Source organism: Acinonyx jubatus, chromosome D3 (genome assembly GCF_027475565.1).
Source record: "Acinonyx jubatus isolate Ajub_Pintada_27869175 chromosome D3, VMU_Ajub_asm_v1.0, whole genome shotgun sequence".
Taxonomy (NCBI): Eukaryota; Metazoa; Chordata; class Mammalia; order Carnivora; family Felidae; genus Acinonyx; species Acinonyx jubatus.
Genome location: NC_069392.1, coordinates 13,765,046 through 13,791,397, shown reverse-complemented (window position 1 = coordinate 13,791,397; position 26,352 = coordinate 13,765,046). Strand labels below are relative to the sequence as shown.

Genomic DNA, 26,352 nt, shown 5'->3' with positions numbered 1-26,352 from the left:
CAATGTCAGGTTGGGTTCTAAAGATATTTCCTAAGGTGACAAATACCTGTAATGATGACCACCCTTGCGAAGCCTGTAAGTCCCCCCTAAAGTAGACAACATATGGCGTGTGCATGTTGAGCTGTCTTTCCATTAGGCCAACACGGCGTCTCCTCCAGCGTGGAGCAGAGCAGACGCCACAGCTGACTGGTGTTTGGAGACGGCGGTCTGCGGAAAACCTCTCCTGGGTTTCTCTTAGCCAAGCACCTGTTGCCAAACTCACATACATTCGTTCCACATCCAAGGGGTAGCTGAGTCCCTCGTGATCGGTCATCTTTGACCATGAGCACCTGAGTCCTCGCTCTCCCTGCCCTTCTTTCCCAGGTGGCCATCACAGGCTCCCCCTCACCCCTCCTTCAGGGAGAGAGAGGGCACCATCCATTCTCCCCTCTAGGTACCCGGAACCCTTGCGTTTCTTTCCCCGTAAAGGGCCTCCCCTCCCCCAAGGTGACACAGAAGTCCATGGTCTGGCTGCAGCCCGTGACAGCCAGCAGAGGTAGAGTGCGTGTGTGCATGTGTGTATGTGTGTGCATGCGTGCATGTGTGCGCAGGCGTGCGTGTGTGTGCACATGCATATGTGTGCATGTGCATATGCGTGCGTATGTGTGCAGGCATGCATTATGTGCACGTGTGCGTGCATGTGTGTGTACATGTGCGTGTGTGCACATGCGTTCGTGCACATGTATATAGCGCGTTCATATGTGCATGCAGGCGTGTGTGCGCAAGGCATGTGTGATTGTGCACATGTGCACGCATGTCCGATGCCCAAGCATCCAAAGCCACCTCTGGGTATCAAGGAGACCTGCCCTCTAACCCGGGCTGTGCCACTAACTCACTAAGCAGGCTTGAGCAAGGCGTTTGACCTCTCTGGACCTCAGTCTTTCTCATCTGCCAAATGGGGAGAACCCATCTCTGCCCTGACCACCTCTGGGACTTGTTGAGAGGATCAAAGGATAAAAACAAAGAGGAAAGCATTTGGAAAAACCTCAAACCTCATACAAATACATGTGCTGTTATTTTTAACCCACAACCATCAACCATCCCTCCCACACTAACAACACAGCCACCCCCTGATATGTTGCATGACTTATTTGGAGAAGTGACTCAGTGTGAGACTATTTTAAGGCAGAAAATACACTTACATATATTTAGAACTTTCCTGATGCTGGAACAAAAACTTTGAAGAACATCCAGCTTAGAAACCCTGCTGCCAGAATGCACAGTGTCTTTTTTTTTTTTTTCTTTCGTCTTCTGCACTCATATTTGTTAAGCTGTTGTGTTTTGGTTTTGGTCTCTTGTTTTGGGGGGAGTTGTTCTGTTTCGTTTTTTTGGTCTGGGGATTTTGTTTTTGTTTTTATTTTGTTTTTGCCTTGTCTGAGAACAAACCTTACCACTTTTAGAGGAAAACGGGGAAACTGGATCTTTTTTTGAAGTCTCAAAGCTCCTGAGCCTCTCGTGCTGAGGTCTGAGTTCCAGTGACCTCTTCCTTCCCCTTCAAAATCGTCTAATAAGAAATTCAATCTCTTTTTATGCCATGTCTCAGTGCGGAACGTTTTCCACATTGACTTGAAATGGGAAATGTGACAGATCCTTGAAACATCCAAGGACCATAACTTGATGAAGAGAGAGTATTGAATGGGAATTGTCCAGCACGATCCAATGAAACTTTCTAAATGCTCTATGTCTGTGCCATCTGATAGGGCAGCCACTAGCCACACGTGGCCCTTGAGCACTTGACATGTGGCCAGTGCAAGTGAGGAACAGAATTTTTAACTGTATTTATTTTGAATCAATTTAACTTTACTTTTAAATAGCCACATGTACGGGCGCCTGGTGGCTCAGTTGCTTAAGCGTCCGACTTCGGCTCAGGTCATGATCTCACAGTTTGTGGGTTCGAGCCCCACCTTGGGCTCTGTGTTGTCGGCGCGGAGCCTAGAACCTGCTTCGGATTCTGTGTCTCCCTCTCTGCCCCTCCCCTACTCTCTCTCTCAAAAAATGAGTAAACATTAAAAAAAGTTTTTTTTAAATAGCCACACAGAGATACCAGAGTGGACATCCTCAGTTAGTTCCTGGCTACTCAAAGTTAGGTCTGGGGATCAGCAGCATTGGTGCCTCTTGGATGCTTGTTAGAATGCAGAACTTTAGGCCCTGCCCAGATCTGCTGAATCAGAATCTGCACTTTCTGGGGCGCCTGGGTGGCTCAGTCATTTAAGCGTCCGACTTCGGCTCAGGTCATGATCTTACAGCACATGGGTTCGAGTCCCTCATCCGGCTCTGTGCTGACAGCTCAGAGCCTGGAGCCTGCTTCAAATTCTGTCTCCCTCTCCCTCTCTGCCCCTCCCCCGCTCATGCTCTGTCTCTTTCAAAAATAAATAAACATTAAAAAATTAAAAAAAAAAAAGAATCTGCACTTTAACAGCATCCCAAGATGATTCTTGTGCTTGTTAAAATTTGGGAAGCAACGAAGCGTTCTCTAATGGTTAGGGGGTGGTCTGATCTATTCGTGACTTTTTTGCCAATTAAATCGTTTCGGCTGTCTGGCTCTCAAGATCCCTGAGTTGAGTATGGTCGGAAACCTCTTTAAATACAAGCTGGGTCATGTGCAGATGGCTAGCTCTAGTGGTGGGTGAGTAAGTTTATCCATTCTGGAAGAGTCCATGGAAGTGTTATGGTCTCAACCAACATGCAAGAGAAGGTCCTTGAAACAGGACCTCAGGAGGAGGTTCCAAGCCAGAGCTCACAGGGTCTCTTCTGTTTTGGCAGGAGCTACAAGGTCCGATTCAATAGTGTTTCCTCGTATTCTGACTCCCATAAATCATCAGGCGACGGGCCAGACCTCAGAGACAACTTTGAGAGTGCTGGACCCCTGGCCAACGTGAGGTGAGCAGGGGTCAAGGGCCTCAGGGAAGCCATCTTGGGGAACTGGATTTAGTTGCAAAGTGGGCTTAAGGTTCCTCCCTTGTATTCCTGTCCGTCTCTTGAATAACCAGCCGCACTCTAGCTCTCTGGGGACTCCCCTCGCCCCATTAAAGCACACTACCCAGACCCCTTCCTATACACACTCTGTCAGAGCCCCATCACCCAAATCTCGCCCCGTCATCAGCACATCATTTGTGCCGAAGGATGTTAATCCCTGGAAATTACTCAGTAAGCTGCCCTTCCCAATGATATGTTACACCTAATAGAAACTTCTGGAGACACCCTGCCATGCCCCAGTGGCTCTCAACCTGGGACACACATCAAAATCATCTGGAGATGTTTGCAATATACTGATAATAAAGCCCCATTTCCAGAGATTCTGATGTAATTGGTCTAGAATTGGGCAAGTATTGCTTTTTTTTTTTTAATTTCCCCAAGTGACTCTAATGTGCAGTCTGATTCAAAAAATACTGGCCTAACCCCATGTTTACCAAAGGGCAGTGGTCACATACCAAGAGATCATTTTATATGGGATACGGGCAGATATTTTATATTTCAACAGTTGGGAATGCGGTCCAATGAGCATTTAGAAAGAAAGAAAGCTGCAGATCCCTGGTTTCACAGATGTTTGTGAAAACAAGGTTGATGCACACTGACTATCCGGGCCTGGCCACAAATCTTTCCGACCTTTGCTAACCGAACCTTTTCCTACCTGCTCAGGACAGTGCTCGGTAGATGGAACACATCACGAGGGGTCCTGGATATTGAAGTCTTATGCCCAGTAGAGCACGTTGTAATAGACTTTATTTTTTCCAAGCAGTTTTAGGTTCACAGCAAAACTTAGAGGAAGATACAGAGAATTCCCATATATCCCCTCCCCCAACAGAAACAGCCTCTTCCAACCAGCAGCGTCTCCATCCAGAGTGGTCCATTGGTACGGTTGATGAACCTACACTAACACATCATCATCACGCAAAGTGCATAGTGTACATCCGGGTTCACCCTTGGTGTTATTTTCTATGGGGTTTGACATCAGTGCGTTGTTTTAGTTTGACATTGAAACACCGGTTTTGTGCGTTGACAGCCGGACCCGGTTTTCTCTTGTTGAATCTATCACGGCTCAGAGCAGGCATTGGCAAGCTGTAGCCTGGAGACCCAATCCAGCCTGACCACTGTATGTTTTTACACAACCCATGAGCTGGGAGTGGTTTTTGCACTTGGACATTGGCAATTCACTTGAGGATAGAAACCGTTACCGTTGAACCCCAATTAAGCAAAATGCCACCCACCCCCCCAGACAAGGAACCCCAGTCTCATAGGTAGACATATGATTAAACAATCATCCTCAATAACTGTAATTAATAGTTTTTAAAATTTTTATGTCATCAATAAAAACGTGCAGGAATTTGTTTTCTCTCTGTTATGAAGGCATCCACATAACAGCTTCGATTTTGTTTCTTGGCCTAGAAACCTAAAAATATTTACTCTCCGGCCCCATGTCTAATAAGTTTGCCAATTCCTGGTTTGGAGGCTTAAAATGGGAAGTTTGAAACCCCCAGGTGAAGGTCATAATGGAAACGTGAGTCTAGGAGATGACTGGGAGGCAGGTCTTTAGGTGCATCGGGCAACGTATTAATGCGTGAATTACCCGAACCACCTGCTAGTGAACACAAGTGGTTTTGGTGAGGTGGTGAAGACAAGTTCAAAGCAAGCTAAACAGCGGTAATAAGTAAATAATCGTATCAGCAGTGGTCACATATGGTGACGTCGTGAACGTAAACATCGCATGTTTGAGGAACAACGGCTTAACCACAAAGCCATTACTCGTGCTGGGAATTTCCAGTCTCCCCTGGGCTGACGTTAAGGGGGGCGTGGCTTGGGAAAGAAGTTCCTGGCCCCCCTCCAACCAGTCCACTCCTAGTTATCAGCTCTCCTCTCACACCATCACCCTTGGAGGAAAAGGTGAGGAACCCACCTCCAGGAAGGGCATGAGCGGGCAGGTGGGGGAGGGGGGCTGAGGGGGCAAACACTGCCTAATCCCATGTACTTTCTTTAGAAAGCCTCTACAACCAGGGAAAGAAGGGCAGGAGAGGAGAAGAGGCCCAGAGAGGAAGCATGCATGTGGGATTAAAAGAAGCAGATGTTAACCCATGCTAACCTTCACCTGACCCGTGAGACCCCCGGAGCCATGTCAAGTGCATTCTCCAATGACAGAGAGAATGGGAGTCCCTTCCCAGATTCCCCTCCTCCTCTCTGTTTCCCCCATCTCAATCTTTCGCCAACCTGACCCCTTCATTCTAAACAAACGGATTGGGAGGCAGAGGCAGAGACAGTATGGAATAGCCCACACAGATCCACGCCTGGGCTTGTCTGAGATGACAGTCTCCAGCAGAAAACTCCAGGCTAGGAAAGACGTGGGGTGGGGCGTTCTCGTCCCACTTGTGTGAACCTGTCTCTTCTGTCCCAGTGACGTCGAGACCCACAGCCAGGACCAAGTGTCAGTCGGACAGCGAACTAGCAAGAGCGGCCATCTGACACACAGCCCTCCCCTTCTCATACCTCAGTCAAGGCCACCCCACCTTCACAGAGAGGAAAATCTCATTAACCTGACCCCCGCTGATTCAAGCAGCCACGTTTTCTTGGTGGTACCTATGCAGAGAGGGTTTGTGAGGCAAATTAACGTCAGAGACATTGCAAGGGGTGGAGTCAGCATCTTTATAAATCTTCCATCCCCTTGTAGAAGCACCTGTTTACACACCAACATTTGATGTGGGTTTTTTAAAGTTTTTATTTTAATTCCAGTTAGTCAACACACAGCGAACATTTGACGTGCTAATGACAAGACCTTCTGATCTCGTTAATGCAGGTCCCTGAGGACTTCTGTGTTATGGTTTTCATTACCTGTGTACTTAAAACTAATCTGCTTGTGTCCCTTGTAGAATTCAAGCCCTCCCATAAAATAGACTAATTTCTCCAGCTTAGAAAGGAGCACACAAGACACAGCCAATGGTTCTGGGTCATCGCTATCCCCAGCTCATCCTCCTTAGGACCATTGGGAATTTTCTCCTGAGGATGGTCCTACCTTGCAGAGACCAGAAGGAGAGGAGAAGAGGCCCCAAGGGCTCCCAGATTTTTAAAAATGGCCTAACCCAGGTGGGCTTGGGGCTGTCTGACCACCATGGGCTAATGGAGATGCTTCTGGAGATGCCAGATGTGTTAGTCTGCTCAAGCTACTGTAACAAAATATCAGAATGGGTGGCTTCAACAACAGAAATTTATCTGCTCACAGTTCTGGAGGCTGGAAGTCCAAGATCAAGGTGCCAGTAAGATTGGTCTCTGATGAGGCCTCTCTTCCTGGTTTGCAGACGGCTGCCTTCTTGCTGTGCCCTCACATGGCATTTCCTCTGTGCACATTCAGAGTGAGAGAATGCTATTGGGTGTTTCTTCCTCTTCTTCTAAGGACACAAGTCCCATTGGACTAGGGACCATCCTTATGACTGTATTTAACCTCAGTTACCACCTTAAAGTCCCCATCTCCAAATACAGCCATCTTAGGGGTTAGGGTTTCGATATATGAATTTAGGGGAGACATGGAGTCCAAAAAACCAGACGCCCCTCATGCCCCACAGTCCCCTAACACAGACCATCTGTTGTCTCCTTGGCAGGTTCTCCGTATTTGGCCTTGGCTCCCGGGCTTACCCTCATTTCTGCGCCTTTGGACATGCCGTGGACACCCTCCTGGAGGAGCTGGGAGGAGAGAGGATCCTGAAGATGAGGGAGGGAGACGAGCTCTGTGGGCAGGAAGAGGCTTTCAGGACCTGGGCCAAGAAGGTCTTCAAGGTAACCACCTGCCCAGATCCCAGAGACCCAGGGGGAGAAGTCATGACCCCCGAGACCTCCAAAGACAGAGTGCCTACACCATATGAAATAGAAGAAACCTGAGAGAACTTCTGGTATTTCCCCACCATGTATCCAGCCAGGATACAGCTTTAAACAACTCAGATGAGTTTGGGTGGCCTTAAAACACACATTCTTCACCCAGAATCTAACCTCCTGCATCATGGGCAAGGAGTTGGTCTATAAAACATTGTGCTCTTGGAATTTCAGAGCTGGGAGGAATCCATCCCGCGCTCACATTTGGTAGACAAGTAGACAAAAAAACCATAAAGTAGGTTAGCCACACCAGGGGGCTGTGCCTCGACCTGGAACTCAGATCTCACCGATTTGTCTACTTTGACATACTTATCCCTCTTGAGCTAGATCTTTGCTGACCAATGCAGGAGCCGCCGGCCCCATGTGCTATTTAAATGTAAATGTGAATGAATTCACATTCAGTAGGATGAATGGACAAGTGAATATAGTAGGTCTCTACAGTGACATGTTATTTAGCCATAAAAAGTATAAAGAACTTATACCTGCTACAACGTGGATGGACCTTGAAAGCATTATGCTAAGTGCAAGAAGCCAGACACAGAAGGTCTATGATTCCGTTTAAATGAAGTGTCCACAATAGACAAACCCATACAGACAGAAATTAGAGTAGTGGTTGCTAGGGGGTTGGGGCCGTGGTTGTGCAACTTTGTAAATACACTCAAACCCACTGAATTGTACATTTGAAAGTGATGAATTTTATCTTATGTGAAAAATTTCTAGGGGCGCCTGAGTGGCTTAGTCATTTAAGCATCTGACTCTTGATTTCGGCTCAGGTCATGATCTCGCGGTCATGAGATCAAGCCCCACGTTGGGCTCTGCTCTGATAGAGTGGATCCTGCTTGGGATTCTCTCTTTCTCCCTCTCTCTCTGCCCCTCCTCTCCCTTTCTCTTTCAAAATAAATAAATAAACATTTTTTTAAAAATGTGCATATATATGTACATAGAAATAATTAGGTGATTAATTATAATATATAATATTGTATATGAAGACAGAAATATTATATATTGCATAATTGCAGAAATATATTGATATTACATAAAATAATTAAATATATTTATATACTATAATAGATGTATAAAATTTTAATTTTTCATTAAATATGTAACTCTATTTAATATACACCTATTAAATAGGATTTTAAGAACTCTATTTAATATACACATATTATATAGAATTTAAAATCTCATTCCTTGGCTGTGTATTTCATATTTTCAGCAGCCACAAATAGCTATTGGTTACTATATGAGACAGCACAGAACATTCCCATCATGATGGAACCTCGTATTGCACAGGGCTATTCTAGACATGAGGTCACAGGGGAAGAAATGCATAATGGCCTTCTATCTGCATGGGGGCATGATTCGATTGGCCATCCTGGGAAAAACGGAAAGCCATGAATACGGACCTGCCACCTGTCACCTGCTCCTTCCTCCACCCTGGAATGCATTCTCTTCAGCAGCCCCAGGAGAAAGCAGATTAGGTAGCTGCCTATCGTCCAGTTGGCATTTTCCGTCCTGCGTGTAAATGCAGATGGAAATAGGGGAAACTGAGGCCCCTGAGCTAGAAGGATATTTATGGGGGGAGGCTGTGTCCATAAGCCTCTTTCTGGATTTCTTCCTAGATGAGGAGAACTGAGATAAATCGGCTCTTTTTACCTTGAGAAAACTATGGTTCTTGACTTCGTCAGCCAACTTCGATTGAACGCCCCAGAGTCAGGGTCTGTTACAAGCCCCTATACCCTTTGGTTATCACCGCCCCCCTCCCATCAAACTCCCAGTCCTGACAACCGCTAATCTACTTTCTGTCTCTGGGGAGCTGCCTGTTCTGGACATTTCATACGAATGAAATCATTTAATATGTGGTCTTTTGAAACCGGCTCATTCACTTAGCATGTTTTCAAGGTTCGTCCACATTGCAATATATATATTAGTACCTCATTGCTTTTTATGGCCAAATGATACTTTGCTGTACGTATATATCATATTTTGGTTAGCCGTTCATCAACTGATGGACATGTAGATTGTCTGAAAATCAACGCAAGGCCAAAAAAGGGTTAAATCTGCCCTTAAAAGCTTTTTAATTATCTGTGGCTTTTATTCCAAAAACCTGAATTCCAAACAGTAATTCTTAGGACTACTAAAGTCGGAGAACTTATGAACTTGGCAAAAAAAAAAAAAAAAAAAAAAAAAAGGAAAAGAAAGGAAGAAAATTTCATATGCAGGTATTCAAACATTCAGTATGTTCTGCTTTTAATGTAATTTTTTAAACCTTTAGAGGAAGATGGATGGGAAATTCTAAGGTGTTTATTTTCTTTTTTAATGTTAGGTCTCTACAAATATTGGTTTTAGGAATAAATGACGTAGAAGTTACATGTTAAGTAGAGGTTAAATCCTAAACTTATTAGTAAATATGATATGTCCAGCACATCAAAGGCGTTCAAAAAATACTGGATGGATTAGTGGATGGATTGATGGATGATTGGCTGGCAGGTATGTGGTGGGATGGAGAGATGGATGGGTAGGAGGGTAGATAGATGGAAGGAGGGAAGGAAGGAAGGAAGGGTAGATGGAGAGATGGACAGATGGATGGATGAATAGATGGAAGGAAGGGAGGGAGGGAGGAGTGAGGAAGGGAGGGCGGAAGGAAGGAAGGAAGGAAGGAAGGAAGGAAGGAGGGGGAGAGAGGAAGGAAGGAAGGAAAGTAAGAAAGAAGGGAGAGAGGGAGGAAGGGAGGAAGGAAAGGAAAGGAGGGGGGAAAGAGGAAGGAAGGAAGGAAGGACGGAAGGAAGGAAGGAAGGAAAGGAGGGGGAGAGAGGAAGGAAGGGAGGGAGGGAGGGAGGAAGGGGGGGTGGAAGGAAGGAAGGGTGGAAGGATGAATGGGCGGGTAGGTGGAGGGATGGAAGGATGAATGGACAGATGGGTGGATGAATGGATGGAAGGAAGGAAGGGAGGGAGGGAGGAGTGAGGAAGGGAGGGTGGGAGGAAGGAAGGGAGGGAGGATGAATGGGCGGGTAGGTGGAGGGATGGAAGGATGAATGGACAGATGGGTGGATGAATGGATGGAAGGAAGGAAGGGAGGGAGGGAGGAGTGAGGAAGGGAGGGTGGGAGGAAGGAAGGGAGGGAGGATGAATGGGTGGGTAGGCGGAGGGATGGAAGGATGAATGGGCAGATGGGTGGATGGATGGAAGGAAGGAAGGGACGGAGGGAGGAGGGAGGAAGGAAGGAAGGAAAGGAGGGGGAGAGAGGAAGGAAGGGAGGGAGGATGAATGCGTGGGTAGGCGGAGGGATGGAAGGATGAATGGACAGATGGGCGGATGGATGGATGGATAGAGGGATTCATGTCATGGTTTCGAGCTGTTGGTGGAGAGTCCCTCTTGGCTGAAAGAGGTCACCGGAAGCCCTGTGTGTGCCACAGGCAGCCTGCGATGTGTTCTGCGTGGGAGATGACGTCAACATTGAGAAGGCAAACAACTCCCTCATCAGCAACGACCGCAGCTGGAAAAGAAACAAGTTCCGCCTCACCTACGTGGCCGAAGCTCCGGAACTTACACAAGGTACCTCTCCCCCCCGCTCCTGGGGAGGCACGCAAGACGGGGGGGGGGGGGGGGGGTGGGCAGGAAAGACAGGAGTTCTCACCTCCACCCACTTAGAGGAGGTGGGTTTCATTGCTTACCTTTCGTGCAATCCTCTCAAAACAAGTCCACTGCCAGCGCCCCCCCCACCCCTGCTCAGCCAGGCGTGTCCTTGGATGTCCCTCCCTCCAGCAGGAGGATGTCACTCTGACCTCTTCTTCTCAACTCAGCTCGACCAGATTTGCTTTTCCTTCGCATTCTCCACAGCCGGCACCACCACCCCCCCCCCCCGAGTCTTTTCTTTCACCTCTTGGCTTCACTCTGGGGGACAGTGGAAGTGTGAAGGGAGGGTCAGTAGAAGCTGGAAGGTTTGCACCGACCACAGTTTAACCCCATCTCAGGAAGACTGTTGTTTTGCTCCCCGCAGGTCTATCCAATGTCCACAAAAAGCGGGTCTCGGCCGCTCGACTCCTCAGCCGCCAAAACCTTCAGAGCCCTAAATCCAGGTAGGAGCACCTTCGGTTGGCTCGGGGTTACCCCCCTGTGCTCCGGGGGTCACCCACGATCGGGGCGGAGAGTCCTGGTTGGCTCGGGGGACTGGCTTCCCCGTTACTATTCCAAGTGCCACGGGGACCCCCCTGCTGCCTTGCAGCATCGAGATTTTCCTGCTTTCCCTTTGCCAAGCTCGGGCCTAGAAGGTCCAGGAACGGAGATGGTGGCGACCATCGCGGAAAGCAGAAACAGGAAGGATTTATGAGGCACTTTTGATATAGACCGCACCCTTGTCAGACTGCTAATGTGCATCGCACCCCAGCATCCCGGTCAGAGAGCATTTCCTCCTTGTGGGTCCTTCTTCTCTGTGGAGTCTTGAAAACTGGCTACCCGGACTCCGTTGAAATGCCTCTGGGACGACAGGAGGTTCGTCACCTCACAAAACAGCCCACGCTGTGTTTCGAAGTGCAGGTTGTCAGATATCATCTTACTCTCGCTATGACCAGAGGGCATCTTCCTAGCACTTCCTTTTGACCCCGGTTATACTCGAGCGACACCCAAACCAGATTCAGTTCTTCCAAATGGGAGACCCACTAGGAGCCAAAGCCACCAACCAGCCTCTCCTGGGGTCTTGATTCCTTCCCGTCGTTCTTCCTAAGGCCTAGTTTCCCGAGCCTTTCGCTTTCGTCAAAGGACACGCTGTGCCCTGCCGGGGATGTCGTTCTCAGACCTGGTCACAGTGCAGTGGAGGACCTGTCGGAGCCGCCACGGGCCCCGAGGCTCTTATAACCTTATAACCACCCCCCCCCACCCCCCGCCACTTGAGCGGGACACGCTGAGGCCGCCCAAGATGTCAGGCGTTGTCCTGATTGCCACGCTGCTCTCGCACTAAGCTTGCAACCTTGCTGCTCTTAGACATCGAGTGTTTTCAGAGTGATGGAGCCAGGTCCGTCCATCACTGTCCTTGAGTAAATAGTATTTGTGGCCTTAATGAAGTCCTTTGCATTGATCCCTATTGAAAGGCATTTTTTTTTTTCACTTTCCAGTTACAGCCCACAACGCTCTTTTGAAATCTTGATTCTTTGCACATGGCATAGTACAAAGAGTAGGCTCACAAGCTGGACAGCCCTGGGTTCTGCTGCATACCAGCTGTGTGACCGTGGGCAAAGTCACTCAGGGCCTCGGAGCCCCGTCTCCTTATGTCAAAGGAGAGTGGTGGCCATAAAGATCGCTGATGGTTAGCTAGTGCTTTGTGTGTGCCGAGCACTGTGTTGAGTGCTCTCTGTGTGGGATCTCCCAGAACTCTTTGACCAGCCCAGGAAGTAGGTGCTCCTCTGATCATCAACACTTTAAACATGAAGAATGGCGATCAGAAAATGCCAGTGACTTTTCCAAGGTCACGCAGACTCGGTTCTCTGACTCCAAAGTCTGTATGCCGGATGGCTCCACGTGTGACCTCAAGAGCATTGCAAAGCCGTTGTATTAAGGACAAGGTGCACAAAGCAGCCAGCATATCATACGTTTCCCTTTTCTTCCTTGTCTGTCCCAGCATCAAACACCTGCAAATTTAGTATGCATGCTTTCTACGTGGGCTCCAAACCTCTGATAAAGTTACCAGCAGGATGAAGCCCCCAGAGCTCTCATGTTCTCTCTTAGCTCCTCAAGCATGAAAGAAATGGATTGGGAAATTAATCCCTTTGAATAATTAGTTAAATGCTACATTCGGAGCATAATGATCTCTGATACAGGGAGGGACTCTGTATCTGAAATACGCACCCTACTTCCCAGTCTGCCCTGTGGAAAGCGATGACTTTGGTAGCCCAGAGGAGAAGGGACCGAGAATCCACTGGAAATTTCCTTTAGCAACAAGCTCTGAAAAACCAGATCACAAAAATTACTCCCTAAACCATAAAAAGCAAGGTCCTTTGCAAATGTTCTGCATGCTAAGTTGGACCGAGTCCCAGAATAACCCCCACTCACCTCTGGAAAGGACAGCCGACTCTATGCTGAGGGAGAGAATACTTCAGCAGGGTTAGGACCTGGAACGTAGTATTAAAATCAGTCATGAAGGAACACAAAAAGAATCAGATTGTATACAGGTGTCTACGTCTGTAGAAGCACAATCCGTAACACTACCTCTTTTCAGGCTTTCTATCATCTCCAGCTTTATAAGTTGGGGTTTTTTTAAAAGGATGATTGAGGCAAAAAGTATGATACTCTCTCCCATTTTCCCCCTGCCCAAGTCGGCACAAAGTCACGGTTTTGGGGCCAGGAGGCCATGAGCAAGATATCACAAATCATTCCTCCGCCTCACAGACCCTTAATTGCAGGCAAAGTGACCTGCAATTTCTCTTTCTCATCGAAAGAGAAAAATGACCACGGTTACTGCCTCGCCAGGAGATACACTTTCTAGGTACACCAATTAGCAAACAATAGAGAAGCAGATATAATGGAGTGGTAATGGGTAATCGGGTTGGGTGATCTTAAGTCCCAGATGTCAGAAGGAGGAAGGAAGACACAGGGTAGGTTTTAGAAAGGAAATGAGGACAAAGGAGGAGCGTCTAGGCAGAGGCTGGCAGGAGCCAAGGTGCGGCAGGGGTCCTGAGCACTGAGGCATCGTGGAGGGTGGCAGGACATTACAACGGACAGTTCCTGGTGGGGGAGCTCTCGATTCGTGTCTCGCCTCGGATGAAATTGCTTCTCTCCAACTTTCCCACTTCGGCAGAGAACATCGACATTTGGCTTAACCCAGAAACTCAAGCGTCCATCTTGCCTCCTGGCCCTCCCTTACACTGCACATCCAGCTCACAGCCGGTCCTCTGGTCCTATGGGACTTGACTTTCAACTTCGTCTCAGACCTACAGCTGCCACCTGGAGCAAAGCCCTGTTCATCAGTGGTATTTGTCTCCTTGTGTCTTGGCTTTTCTCTCAAAGATACGTTTCCAAACAGCAGCCAGACCAATCTTTTAAAAACGTAAATTGAATCCTCTGCTGCTTCAAGCCCTTTAGTGGCTTCTCACTGGATTGAGGAGACCTTCAAACTTCTTGCCATGACAGGTCATAATGAGGCCTTTGTGATCTGGCCTCTGCCCGGCTCTCTGATCTCCTTCTCCCACCTCCAAACACTCCAGCCTTCTTTCCCTTCCCCAAACGTGCCACACCTTTTCATACCCCAGGGCCTTTGCACATGCACACTCTTCCCAAGCAGATCTTTGCATGTCGCCTTTTTCTCTTTGTTCAGGTCTCTGCTGACATGTGACATCACAGAGGGCTCCCTGACCATCCTTATCTGATGGTCACTCGGCCCGCTGCCCCCAGCCCATCACCACCCACCCATCCACATCACCAACCCCCTCTGAGACCTTTTTAAGTTGCTCCTCAATGAGAATAGAACACCTTGTTGTGCGTCCATCACTGTCTCACCAGTGCCTAGAACAGTGCCCGGCACTCAGTATAAATTTGCTAAGCGAATGAAACTTGAAACTTACAATATTTACTCTTTACACTGAAGAATGAAAGTAGCTATTTTTTTTTCCATTTAATGCTGGATGTCAGCTGACTGTTGTTTCATCTGTGAGCCCGTCAATGAGCCACCGCCAAGCACACGTGTGTGTTATGCTTCTGTGTGTGGATATAAATCACAAGCAGTGGATACTCTGGAGGAGGGGATGGTGAGGCTCCAAATGACTGCTACCTTCCCGTCCCTCCCTTTCTCCCCTTCCTCTGTACTTCTCAATGGCCCATATGTGTCCCAAGCTTAAAAAAAAAAAAAAAAAAAAAAAAAAAGCTTACAAAATCCTATACAATTCTTACAAACCCCTCCCCCCCCAGTTGAGATTTAAGACAACTGGTCTCCAGGTTAGTGCAACTGGGAAGGGGTTGGGGGGAAATCTGCTTCCCCCACAAGGTCTCAAGGACCAGCCCATCAGGGTGTCCTGGGGCCACGCAGCCATTCAGCGCTGGGCTTAGGAAGTCATGCCTGATCAGAGGCTTGCAGAGTCCCCCAGGTTAAATTCCCAGCCTGGGGCACAGCCTGGGCCCACCCAGCTAACCTGCCAGCTGCCTCCCCATTCCTGCCCTTTGGCGGCCTGACCACCTTATGTCACGTTCAGGAGGACTTGGGAGAAATGACTGTGAACGTGAGCCAGCTCAGCAAGTACGGGTCCTCCGCATTTCTATTTTGTACCGCCCAGAACGGAGGCAAATATACTTCTGAAAGAAATCGTGATGATCTAGGAGAAAGTGGGAATTGATTTGCGGGCCTTTCAAAGGCTTCCTGTGGTTGGCGCGAGAGGCTCCGAAATGAGCAGCCCCACAGCGCCCCCTGCTGGCTCTCAGCCTCTGCTAATTCCGATCGTGGAACTGGCAGGAGGTGATGATGTCTTTGCTCTCCAGGAACCAGAAATCCCTATGAACTCAGAGCAGAATCAGTCGTGCGAGTCCTTATAATTGACAAGATTAGTGTCCCAGGGATAGCAAAATCTGTCCAGGAAAAGAGAATGGGACCCCAGACCCTGACAGCACCATTCACAATTTCAGCCACCAATTTCCCCACCAGACTAAGGACGGGGGTGCCTTGCTTCAAGAAAATACTTGCAAAAGTGAATGTGCCAGCACAACTCTTTTTAATAATGGTGGCTATTTGCAGCACAAAAGGCTTCTTGGGTGTGCCAGAGACTCCTTTAAATAGCGAGTCCCATTGATCTATTCAAGTGTTGATTTACATTCTGTGGAGAATGTAGAAACTTCACATTGAATACGAAGGGTCTCTATCAACTGAGAACCAATTAGCAACGAAGAAAAGCAGGTCAAAATGCAGACTCAAAGAGTACAAAGAATCTGATTTTCAAAGTGTGATGGGGCCCCCAAGTTTCCAGGTGGATCTGTACTAAAACTTTGTAAAGGACCAGAATGATCGTAGTCTGTGAGTTCATTCTTGAAGCCTTCACCTGGCATACGCCTTCTGCCCTTAAAATTCAAAAACCAATGCAAAAGGGAAGTACCTGACAGATATAAATTTCTCTCTGCGTTTTCTCCTTGGATCTCTCAAACTTATATTGGTGGATTTGCACATAACAAAGACCAATTATGTTTCTCATTTCCATGACAATATGGGGACCCTCCACTTACAGAAGAGGGGTGGAGCTTGGGATTCCCAGGAGAGCCGGCCTTACGCAGAATGGGGACTCGGCTACCTTGGCTCCAATGGGGTAGTGGTTCCTGGGAGAACCCCAATTAATACTGAGAACAGAGTCTGTTATGGCGGCTGGTTAACCCTGGGAGTCTGAGGTCTCTTCATCTAATAAATATTTCTTGAGTACCAACGATGTGCCACGCACGGTCCTATTTGCCAGGAATAGAGCCCTGGAGAAAACAGATTCCTCGCCGTCTAGAATCTACATTGCCCTAGAGGCCGGGGGGCAGGCAGGGGGCCAGACCACAAACCACATGACGATGTAAACTCTACTAGAGGGCAGATGGCGGTAAGTGGTTTGGAGAAAGGCCGGTGAAGGAAGATAGAAAAGCAAGGAATCTGAGGACTGAACCCTGAGGTGCTCTCGTGCCCAGAGTTTGGGGAGACAAGAAGGAGCCGCCAAGGAGAGAAGATCAGGAGAGCCTGGGGTGCTGGAATCCAGGACAAAGGAGTTGAGAAGGAGGAAGTGAGCAGATATGCCCAGTGCGTCTTCCGTGACCAAGAGGAGCGCTCGGAACTTTCCACTGGATTTGCAATGCGGAGCTCATGGGTGCCAAAAGCTATGGTGTGGAATGATGGGGGCAGAGGACTTGGGGGCTCGCGGGATGGAAGGAGGGGGATTGCAGGCACAAGAAGAGGCGAAGGAGCAAGGAGAGGAGGCAGTAGCTGGTGACCCTTCTCCAACTGTTCCTCGACTTCCCCTCCAGCCGATCAACGATCTTCGTGCGTCTCCACACCAATGGGAATCAGGAGCTGCAGTACCAGCCTGGGGACCACCTGGGCGTCTTCCCTGGCAACCGCGAGGACCTCGTGAACGCCCTGGTGGAGCGGCTGGAAGACGCTCCCCCAGTCAACCAGCTGGTGAAGGTGGAACTGCTGGTGGAGCGGAACACGGCTTTGGGTAACTATGGCCAGGGCCGGGCACCCCACCCGGCTGCTCCCGAGGCTCCTCCCCTTCCCCCGGGGGCTCCAGGGGCAGTGCGTGGGCGGGGGGGGGGGGGGGGGGAGACCCGTCCTTCTTCCCCATCACCACGCCAGGTGGCAGAATGGGTCTCTGTCACCTCCAGTTTTTGAGACTGAAAACTCCTCCCGGGCTCATGGCTGAACAACCTTGGCCCAACTGGCTGAGCCCGCGTCCATGGACCAGCGTCCATGATACCAGGACATCCACAGCTCATCCCTGGGGGCGGGGCTTCTCCCTGCCTTCATCACCACCGCCTCACTGCCCACCGAATAAGTAGCAGCTGAGTGCCCCTGCCTCCTCTTAAAATGAAAAGGCACTATATGCAGCTCGATGGCCCACTAGAGGTTGAACCACGTTTCTGGCCTCATTAGATCAGGTTCCGGTCGTTTCGGTGACCATCCTTGACATTCCTGTTGAAGAACTTTCAAAGGCAAATGGGTCTCGGTGCTTCAGCTCAGTAGGCGCAGGTAAGCCTAGGGCTCAGGTGCGAGGAACCACAGTGACCTTAGGTGACAGCCCCTGATTTGGTGACCTATCACCTTTCCGAAGGAGTTAGGGTGTACCGTCAGAGCAGAATGTGGAAATAGTATGTGGTCAGAGCCCTGCTGAAAAGCCTACCGAAAGATACCACTTTGGGGGCGCCTGGGTGGCTCAGTCAATTAAGTGTCCAACTCCTGATTTCAGCTCAGGTCATGCTCTCACGGTTCGTGTTCTGTGCTGACAGCATGGAGCCTGCTTGGGATTCTCTCTCTCTCTCTCTCTCTCTCTCTCTCTCTCTGCTCCTCCCCTGCTCAAAATAAATAAATAAACATTTTTTAAAAAGAAGAAGAAAGATACCACTTTGGAGAGACAACACTTTATCTTCATAAATCCTACCCAGCCAAGTTCTTCCTTGGTGTTGGACTAGCACTTTTTTATCTTGGGTTGAACCCCTGATATAAAGTAAAGGCTTGTGTTTAGGGGCTATATCAGGTGCAAATTACACAGACGCCCTACAGTGCAGTAGTCAGAACGAGGTCTGGAGCAGTGCTGCCTGACTTGACACTTAGGAGTTGTGTGGCCTCGGGCAAATCCCTTTACCTCTCTGTGCTTCTTCCTTTTTTGTCAGTGGCAACACGGGGATGATGATAATAATAGCACCAATCACCTAGGATTGTTGTAAGGACTAAATGAATTACTGGAGAGTAGCACTTGGCCTAGAGAAAGCGCTAGGAAAGTGTTAGGTATGTTTGCAATTTTAAATACTGAAATCCCACTGAGAGGTTTGAGAGGCTGGCACCATGAGAGGGCAGACAGAGCCAAAATAGACCCATAGCTTGCGTTCAATAGGGGGGCTCACTGCGTAGAATGCCACGGGACTGTCTCATGCTATTTAAATAATGGTTTATTCTTTTTATTTTTGAACTGGTTTGCTCAATTGATTTTGGATATGCGCCTTGCATAGATGAGGTGATCGCGTGGTCCCCAGAACCGTGGGTGTAGATGTGGAACATGGAAGGTGGCAAGCCAAGGCTCACCGGCCCCGTCCTCTGTCCCAGAAGCAAATCTGGCCTTCCTGGCCTGGACCTAAGCCCTCGGAGCTCAGACTCTCCTTCCCCCGTCCACCCCTCACCTCCATAGGCGTCATCAGTAACTGGACAGATGAGCACCGCCTCCCGCCCTGCACCATCTTCCAGGCCTTCAAGTACTACCTGGACATCACCACGCCGCCCACGCCACTGCAGCTGCAGCAGTTTGCGTCCCTGGCCACCAGCGAGAAAGAGAAGCAGCGACTGCTGGTCCTCAGCAAGGTGGGTCCCTGGCCTCGTACAACCCCCAAGGGCACCTTTCACCTCCTAGTTGGCGGAGTTATAGAACTATAACCACAGCTGTCCAGCAGGTGGCAGGGTTGAGCAAGAGTTGCCAATTTTTGTTTGCAGGCGGCCGCCATATTGGCTAGTCCTGACCGTCTCCCTTCATTCTCACTAAGGTCTGACAGAACGAGGGTAACTCTTTTGAATCTCAGAGTTCTCTGGCCTGGTAGAAATTTCTGTGCTAACTCTTGTTCCTCCTTCCTTCGCAACTCTTGAGCTTCCATGAGTTCTATCTGAGCCCATACTTAGGAGGAAAAGAAATAGAGAATCCCACTTGCCCTGTTTTAGAGAGAGGCCTTTCCCAAAGCAGAGGACTTATTGATAGGACTGCAAGATATAGGAGCCCCTCTGATGGTAAAATGAATCAAACAAACCCTTCTATCACCCTTGCTTTGAAGCCTAGGGCTTCCTTGCCCCAAGCTGCTGCAAAACCTGGCTCCGTAGAATCCTACCCAGGGGGGCCACCCAGACTTCTCCCAGTGGGGGCTGCTCTCCACTAAGCAACGTTGGTTTAGCTTTCTTCCGCTGTCCAGGAGAGGGCACTGAATGATGGGCAGAGAGGAAGAGGCTAATTCAAAGAATGCATATTACAGTCGACCCTTGAACAACACCGGGGTTAAGGGTGCTAACCACCCCCCATGTAGTAGAAATCCACATATAACTTTTGACTCCCCCAGAATTGCCACAAATATAGCCTACGGTTGACTGGAAGCTTTACCAGGAATATAAACGGTCGATTAACACACATTTTGTATGTTATAGGTAGTCTATACCGTATTCTTATAATAAAGTAAGTTAGAGAAAAGAAAATGTGTTTGAGGGACCCGTGTTGTTTGAGGATCACCTGTATTTAGAAGTGAGAAAAGTAACACCAGAAGGAACATTTATAGAGAGTTGTAAGGGGTTAACTCTGGAAAGTTGGAAACAGATTGGAGAAGTCAGAGCATTAATTTTCATCATAAGCTTTGCAGAATTGTTTCACTTTTTATGCTGTGTACATGCATAACTTTAATTTAAAGGTGTAATTCATGAGTCAGGGGCTGCTATGAAGAGGGACCAGAGATCAGCACTGTTCGGACGGGATGATTTCAAGTAGAATTTGATAAACTGTATGTCTTAGCCCGTTTCTTCCAAAGAGCGCAAACTCTAAGGTGGGGTTAAATGAGTGAGGATTTTTAATAAGGGAAACACCTGTGTGAGAGAAAAATGGCAAAGACTCAGGTAAGGCTGGGAGAACCATCAGACCTCTAACAAGTCTGACCCCAAGTGAAGGAGAGGGAAGGAAGTTTGAATGGAAGCATCTAGAACGGCAGCTGCAGCCTTCGGAAGGACCAGCACCGGTGACCCATGTCTGTTTCTAGTGGGTGTCCATTTCAGACAGCAGTTCCTGAGGCTCTTGGCTAATTGCACCCTTGTAAGCTAGAGATCAGTGAGACTGGAGGTCTGGGGGGGTGCGTCCTTAAGGGTGCCATACCCTATCAATAGAGCAAGGGTCGCCTTTAGGAACATGGGGGAAAGCTTTGTTATACGATGCACTTATAATGGGCTTTATTCCTCAAAGCCTGAGCATCGTGTAAGCAATAAGGGAATGCCCAGGGCAGCTTCTGAGATGTAGGAAAAATAACTCCAGAGCCCCAGAGGGGCTGTGCTGTCCACATGCCCCTGAACATGGTCCTCCACACCCTAACCTATTCCTTTGGGGCTGTCATTCACCATCTTAAACTTGACCTATGCTCTCTGCAGATGCATCGTCTCCAGACCTGCAAACTCACAGATCACAGCTGAGTTCTGTATCAACGAGTCACAACTCCTTCCATTTCCAGGTCCTTCTCTCTTGACCTTTACATGTGGCAGGACCTATAATAGCTGGGAGCACAGATTCTGGGGCCACACAGCCTAAAGTGGGTGTCAGCAACCTTTTCCCATAGACAGCCAGGTAGGAAGTATGTTAGGCTCACGGTGCCTGAGGTCTCTATCGCAACCCCGTAAACTCTCCCGTTATAGCCCAACAGCATAGACAGCACCTAAGTGAGTGGGCGTGGCCAGGGTCCAATCAGACCTCCTTTGTGGGTGCAGAAATTTGAATTTCATATCACATTCTCGTGTCGTGAAATAGTATTCTTTTGATTTCATCCCCAGCTCCCATCTGTTCAAACACGTAAAAACAACTCTTAGCTCCTAGGCTCCTACGAAACAGGTGGTTAAGCCACATTTCCCTGTCGGGCTGAAGTCTGCCACCCCCCACCTGGATTCAAAACCCAGAATCACTGCCTTAAAGCCAAAGGGCGTCCGTATTTGTCCGTTGCCTCCTACGGTCGTAAGAATTAAAAGCTGGCACGGAGCAATTACTGCATAAATGTTAGCCATCATTTATGATGGCTCATTACCTTCCCTGGACATCCTGGTGCCCTCGTTGGAAGTGCGTACCGGGGCGGGTGCGAGTCCTGTGTCCCTCTCCTTGGCACAGGGCTTGCAGGAGTACGAGGAATGGAAATGGGGCAAGAACCCCACCATCGTGGAGGTGCTGGAAGAGTTCCCGTCCATCCAGATGCCCACCACCCTGCTCCTGACCCAGCTGTCCCTGCTGCAGCCTCGATACTATTCAATCAGTTCTTCCCCAGACATGTACCCTGACGAGGTGCACCTCACCGTGGCCGTTGTCTCCTACCACACCCGAGGTGGGCAAGGGCACTGGGAGAGCCTCCGGGTCTGCGTTTGCCCCCAGGGGCCTCTGCAGGTCTGCCAAAGCCCAAGTCCCCAGGGAGGAGACCCATCCCCAAGGCCAGGAGCTGGGAAAGAGGCCGGGCAGGTGGATCGCCCCTTCAGGCAGAGCCAACCCGGTGCAGAATCAGGAAGCGAGAAGGATGTGCGCTTGAAATTCTTCTCTACTCCCCAAGCCTGAGAGCCCTTTTACTGTCATCTCCTCATCGCCGCCCCCCGCCCCCCACCAAGGCAGCGACTCAAACAAGCCACCCCCACCCATCCCTCGGGGCGGGGAGCTCCCTGCTGCGTGATGTCCAGCTGGCTGTAGGTCAGTCAGATACCCTAGCGTTTTCCTCCTGTATTTTCCCTCCTTGATAAAGCAGTTAAAATGCACAGTGCCCGGGGGAGCTCTGAGACCGGCATCCTGGAAGGTCACCCAGAGCACGCTGACCGTGACCTCAGTCAGTGGCAGGATCTGAATCCGACCCACCCTTACCCACAGGAACCCTGGGCGGTTTCACAGCCGTGAGCTCACCCCAACCATACCATGTCCAGACAAGGAATTCCAAGGCACAGACTTGGCATGGGGCTCTGGGCCTTCTGCTCTGGAGGGAGCGGGGAAGCCGGGGACGGGGAACCTTGGGGACAGGAGGCACGCCAGACCGCCTTGGTTCCTCTGCTAGATGGAGAAGGACCAATTCACCACGGCGTGTGCTCCTCCTGGCTCAACCGGATACCGGCTGACGAAGTGGTCCCCTGTTTCGTGAGAGGGTGAGTGGCAACTGAAATCTGCATATGGATGTCCTGAGGTGGGGTAGGTGGACCAGCCCCGCGGGTTCTAGAGAAATGGCTGAGTCAGAATGGAGATCAGCAAACACTCCGAATCACTCCAAGTTGTTAAGTCAGTGGGATCATGGGAGGGCGACGCAGCAGAAACTGGGCAAGCCCTCCAGTTCAAGTCAGGTCAAGGTAACAAATATGTATCAAGTGCATGTCCTGGGCTGGATGCTGGGGCTGCAGGAGACGGCCGGGCAAACGCAATATCCGCTTTCCTGGAATCGGCAACCTTGTGGAAATTCTATCTGATGTCTCCCGGCCACCCTATCCGTTTCCCGCTTTCTTGGAGATGGGGAAGATCCAAGCCATCCCCCCACCCCCACCCCGCATCGATCAGAGCTGTTCCTCCCAAACTCACTTTGATTATTTTTTTTTATTTTTTAAGGTTTATTTATTTTTGAGAGAGAGCGAGAGAGAGAGAGACAGAGCACGAGTGGGGGAGGGGCAGAGAGAGAGAGAGGGAGACACAGAATCCGAAGCAGCGCTGGGTTCGTACCCAAAACCGCGAGATCACGGCCTTAGCCGGAGTCAGACGCTTAACCGACTGAGCCACCCGGGCGCCCCCAAACTCACTTTAAAAGGGCATTCCTGCCTACGGTGAACAGTGCTATACTGTGCACTTAAAAACTTTGTTAAGAGGGTAGGGATTCATTGAAGTGTTCCTACCACAATCAAATAAAAAATACAACTTAAAAAAGTTTTCACAATAAAGGATATACCTGAGCCCACGCTAGGTTCCTGCTTTGGCACCCAGTAATTTCTCTACCTGAGCAGTGGTCTCGACCAGTGGTTTTTCTCAGCTGCTGGGAGTAGAGTGCTCATGGGATGGTCCATATGCCATCAGTGTGAGAACCCCTGCCGTGGTGCTTCAAAAATACAGTATCCTGAGCCCAGACTTGCTGCATTGCCCAAAATTCGGCACTTTAAACACCCTCCCCCACCCCTGGTTCTCTTATACATGGCAGGCTGCTCCCTGATCTTGGGAGATCCCACGGGTGGTTAAATCGCTGCTTCTCAGAGCGGGGGATTCTCCCCCGCCCCCCATCCCTGCCCAGGGCACATTTGGCAAATTCTGTGGACACTCTTGTTTGTCACAGATAGAGGGTGCTCCTGGTGTCTAGTAGGTAGAGGCCCAGGGGGTGCTGCTCAATATCCTACCACGCACGGGACACCCCGCCCCCCCGCAGCAGAGAAGTGTGCAGCCCCAAATGTCAGGAGTGCTGAGGTTGGGAAACCCTGAGTTAAATCGATCCCACTGCCCTTTGCGGCTTAGCCCAGCAATGAGGAAAATCAGGAATTGGAGTCGTAGCCAGACTACCTCCTGTTTGGGGGATTCCCCAAATCTCTGGGACCCCCCCCCCACTCTGATCAGACCCCACATGAAGAGTGCGATCCCACTGAGTTACCAAGACGGTCAGGCATCCTTGATCAGACTTGGGCTCAGCCAGCCTTCTGATTCTCTCTTTCTTGCCCAGAGCACCCAGCTTCCACCTGCCCCGAAATCCCCAAGTGCCCTGTATCCTCATTGGCCCAGGCACTGGCATTGCCCCTTTCCGAAGCTTCTGGCAGCAGCGACAATTTGATATCCAGCACAAAGGTGGGTCAGAGTTCAGCAGCCGTGGGGTTTCCACCCCGCCTGGACCCGGGGAGACCCGCCTGTGTCCCAGCCACCCGGACGAATGATGGCGTTACCTCTCCGTTGCATCACTGCCTGGGGAAGGGCGGGGGGGGGGGGGGGGTCATAGTACTGACCGGACCCAGAGGTGAGGTCCACGGTTGTACTCCAAAGGACACATCCAAACAATTCCCCCAACCCAGTTTACCCTCGGGCCTGAAATTCCATCCCCAGAGGACATTTCTTTGACCGTTAAGATAGGACCCATCTGAAACGTCACGCGGACCTGGAAGAATAAACCTTAAGCCTTCTCAAATGCATGTGTGGGTATGGGATCGTCCCAAAGGTGGTTCCTCGAGGGCGAGCCTTGCTGTGTGAGACACACAACACATCAGCTTTGGGAGGAGAGAGAGCAAGAAACCCACAGTGGCGGTATGCATTAAACGGGGATTTATTGAGCGTGTAAGAAATGCCAAACGCTGTTGTGGGTGCCACAGGCACAACGATGAGCAAGACAGAGAAACAAGTTAAAATAATATTAATAATAATAATAATAAGCTTCCGTCCTAGACCAGTCATTCTGGTTGGAATAGCTAATACTGATAAAGGATTCGCCGCATGCTGGGCTCCCCTGTTTTACTTCTCAGTCACCCTGGAAGATAGATGCTATTTTTATTTCCATTTGCACCTGGGGAAATACACACCTAGAACATTAAGTAAGCTGCCCACCATCACACTGAGCTGGGATTTGAACCCCGGTAGTATGGCTCCACAGTCTAGGCCTCTAGCACTACCCAGTTGGGGGAGGGGGGTGCTAAATAGCCAGGGGGTGGGGGCAGAAGGAAGGATTGAGACCCTGAGCACACCGTACCTGCTTCCCTCAGTGTGTGCATGCGCGTGTGTGTATGTACCCCAGCCTGTCCCCGTGCTTGTGTGCCTGTATCCGCAAGGTACACACCAAGGCTTTCAGCACCCCACCCCTGGCATCACCACCCACAGCCCCAGGTCAGGCCTCAGAGCTGTCAGTGACACGAGATCTTCCCGGTCCCCAGGAATGAGCCCCTGCCCCATGGTCCTGGTGTTTGGGTGCCGGCAATCCAAGATAGACCACATCTACAGGGAGGAAACTCTACAGGCCAAGAACAAGGGGGTCTTCAGAGAACTCTACACGGCCTACTCGCGGGAGCCAGACAAACCAAAGGTAACATCCGGCCCGTTCACAGTCCCCACGCCCCAGCCCAACACCTGCCGACACCCCCACCTTTCCCGAATTCTCCTGCGGAACATTGCTCTGTACTTCAGGAAGCAGGAGCACAAAAATACCGATTTAAAATATTTAACAGCCCATATCCTCTGACGCCACTTCTATGAAATATCCGGAACAGCCAAATCTGTAGAAACAGAGAGCGGATTTGTTGGTTACCAGGAGCTGCGGGGACGGGGGGCTGACTGCCGATGGGCACAGAGTTTCCGTTGGGGGTCATGAATAAGTTCTAGAACTAGAGAGAGTGCTGGTGGCCCAAGATTGTGGTATACAAAATGCCACTGAATTGTCCACTTTAAGAGGGTTAAGCGGTTCATTATATGTGGTGTGTATTTTACCAGAATAAAAAAAATACTTAAAAATATGAATAATAAAAAACCGAAAAACGCATTTAACAGTCCATTAGAGGCACTACCCGTCAGAATGGTCACAGGCCACCGGACTGGAGCACGCTCCTGCTGGGTCTTGGGGAGACCCAGGGGGCGGTCCCCGGAAAGGGCCCAGGGCAGCTGGGGTGGGGTGGGCACTCAGAGGGTCCGGGCAGCGGCTGTTTGACAACCCGTGTGCTGGGTTTGTGCGGGTGTGAACTGAGAGCCCCTCGCCCCTCCCGCCTCTTGCTGTCTGGCCTGGGGCCTCCCCGGGACCCCAGCCCAGGATGCCCGCAGGCGCGAAACCCGCACCTCGCGGAGAGCAGGCGTTCCCACCCCGTGGGTGACCGCTGGCCGTTGCAGAGGGGAGCAGGTAGATAGTGCCCTGCTCTGTGCTGCTCCAGGGGGGTGGCGCTGGGGTGTGTCCTCCCCCCTAGAGGGTCCTTAGCACGGCTGAGCCCCATTCACACACCCTTGGCTTGCCTTTCGCTCTCTTACTCACTCCTCCCGGTCCCCTGGGGTCACGGGTGTCGGGCTCCGCTCCCCTGGGGGAATGAGATGCACCGGACCCCAGCTCCTCCCCATGGCTCTTCCTGCT

General features: G+C 50.0%; 1 protein-coding gene and 1 long non-coding RNA gene across 4 annotated transcripts in view; one reads left to right on the top strand and one right to left on the bottom strand.

Annotated features, from left to right (window-relative positions):
- The window catches only part of NOS1 (nitric oxide synthase 1), a 181,365-nt gene that overhangs the window by 150,640 nt on the left and 4,373 nt on the right, over positions 1-26,352 (top strand). The window contains exons 17-27 of one of the 2 annotated variants that reach the window (XM_027043812.2): positions 434-535; positions 2,803-2,919; positions 6,624-6,798; positions 10,308-10,446; positions 10,892-10,970; positions 16,858-17,051; positions 18,735-18,904; positions 21,435-21,645; positions 22,354-22,441; positions 23,983-24,104; positions 25,175-25,323. In XM_027043812.2, coding sequence (XP_026899613.1) covers positions 434-535; positions 2,803-2,919; positions 6,624-6,798; positions 10,308-10,446; positions 10,892-10,970; positions 16,858-17,051; positions 18,735-18,904; positions 21,435-21,645; positions 22,354-22,441; positions 23,983-24,104; positions 25,175-25,323 — 1,546 coding nt within the window. The remainder of the gene's footprint in view (positions 1-433; positions 536-2,802; positions 2,920-6,623; positions 6,799-10,307; positions 10,447-10,891; positions 10,971-16,857; positions 17,052-18,734; positions 18,905-21,434; positions 21,646-22,353; positions 22,442-23,982; positions 24,105-25,174; positions 25,324-26,352) is intronic. The other variant, XM_053205718.1, reaches the window with a different exon arrangement.
- Positions 11,770-14,201, bottom strand: LOC128312345 (uncharacterized). Of its 2 annotated transcripts, XR_008291476.1 has the most exons (4): positions 13,748-14,201; positions 12,937-12,995; positions 12,733-12,828; positions 11,770-12,515 (listed from the first exon to the last, which is right to left on the bottom strand). It is a non-coding gene; the product is annotated as an uncharacterized LOC128312345 (long non-coding RNA). The 2 variants fall into 2 exon arrangements; XR_008291475.1 differs by having other exon boundaries at positions 12,937-14,198.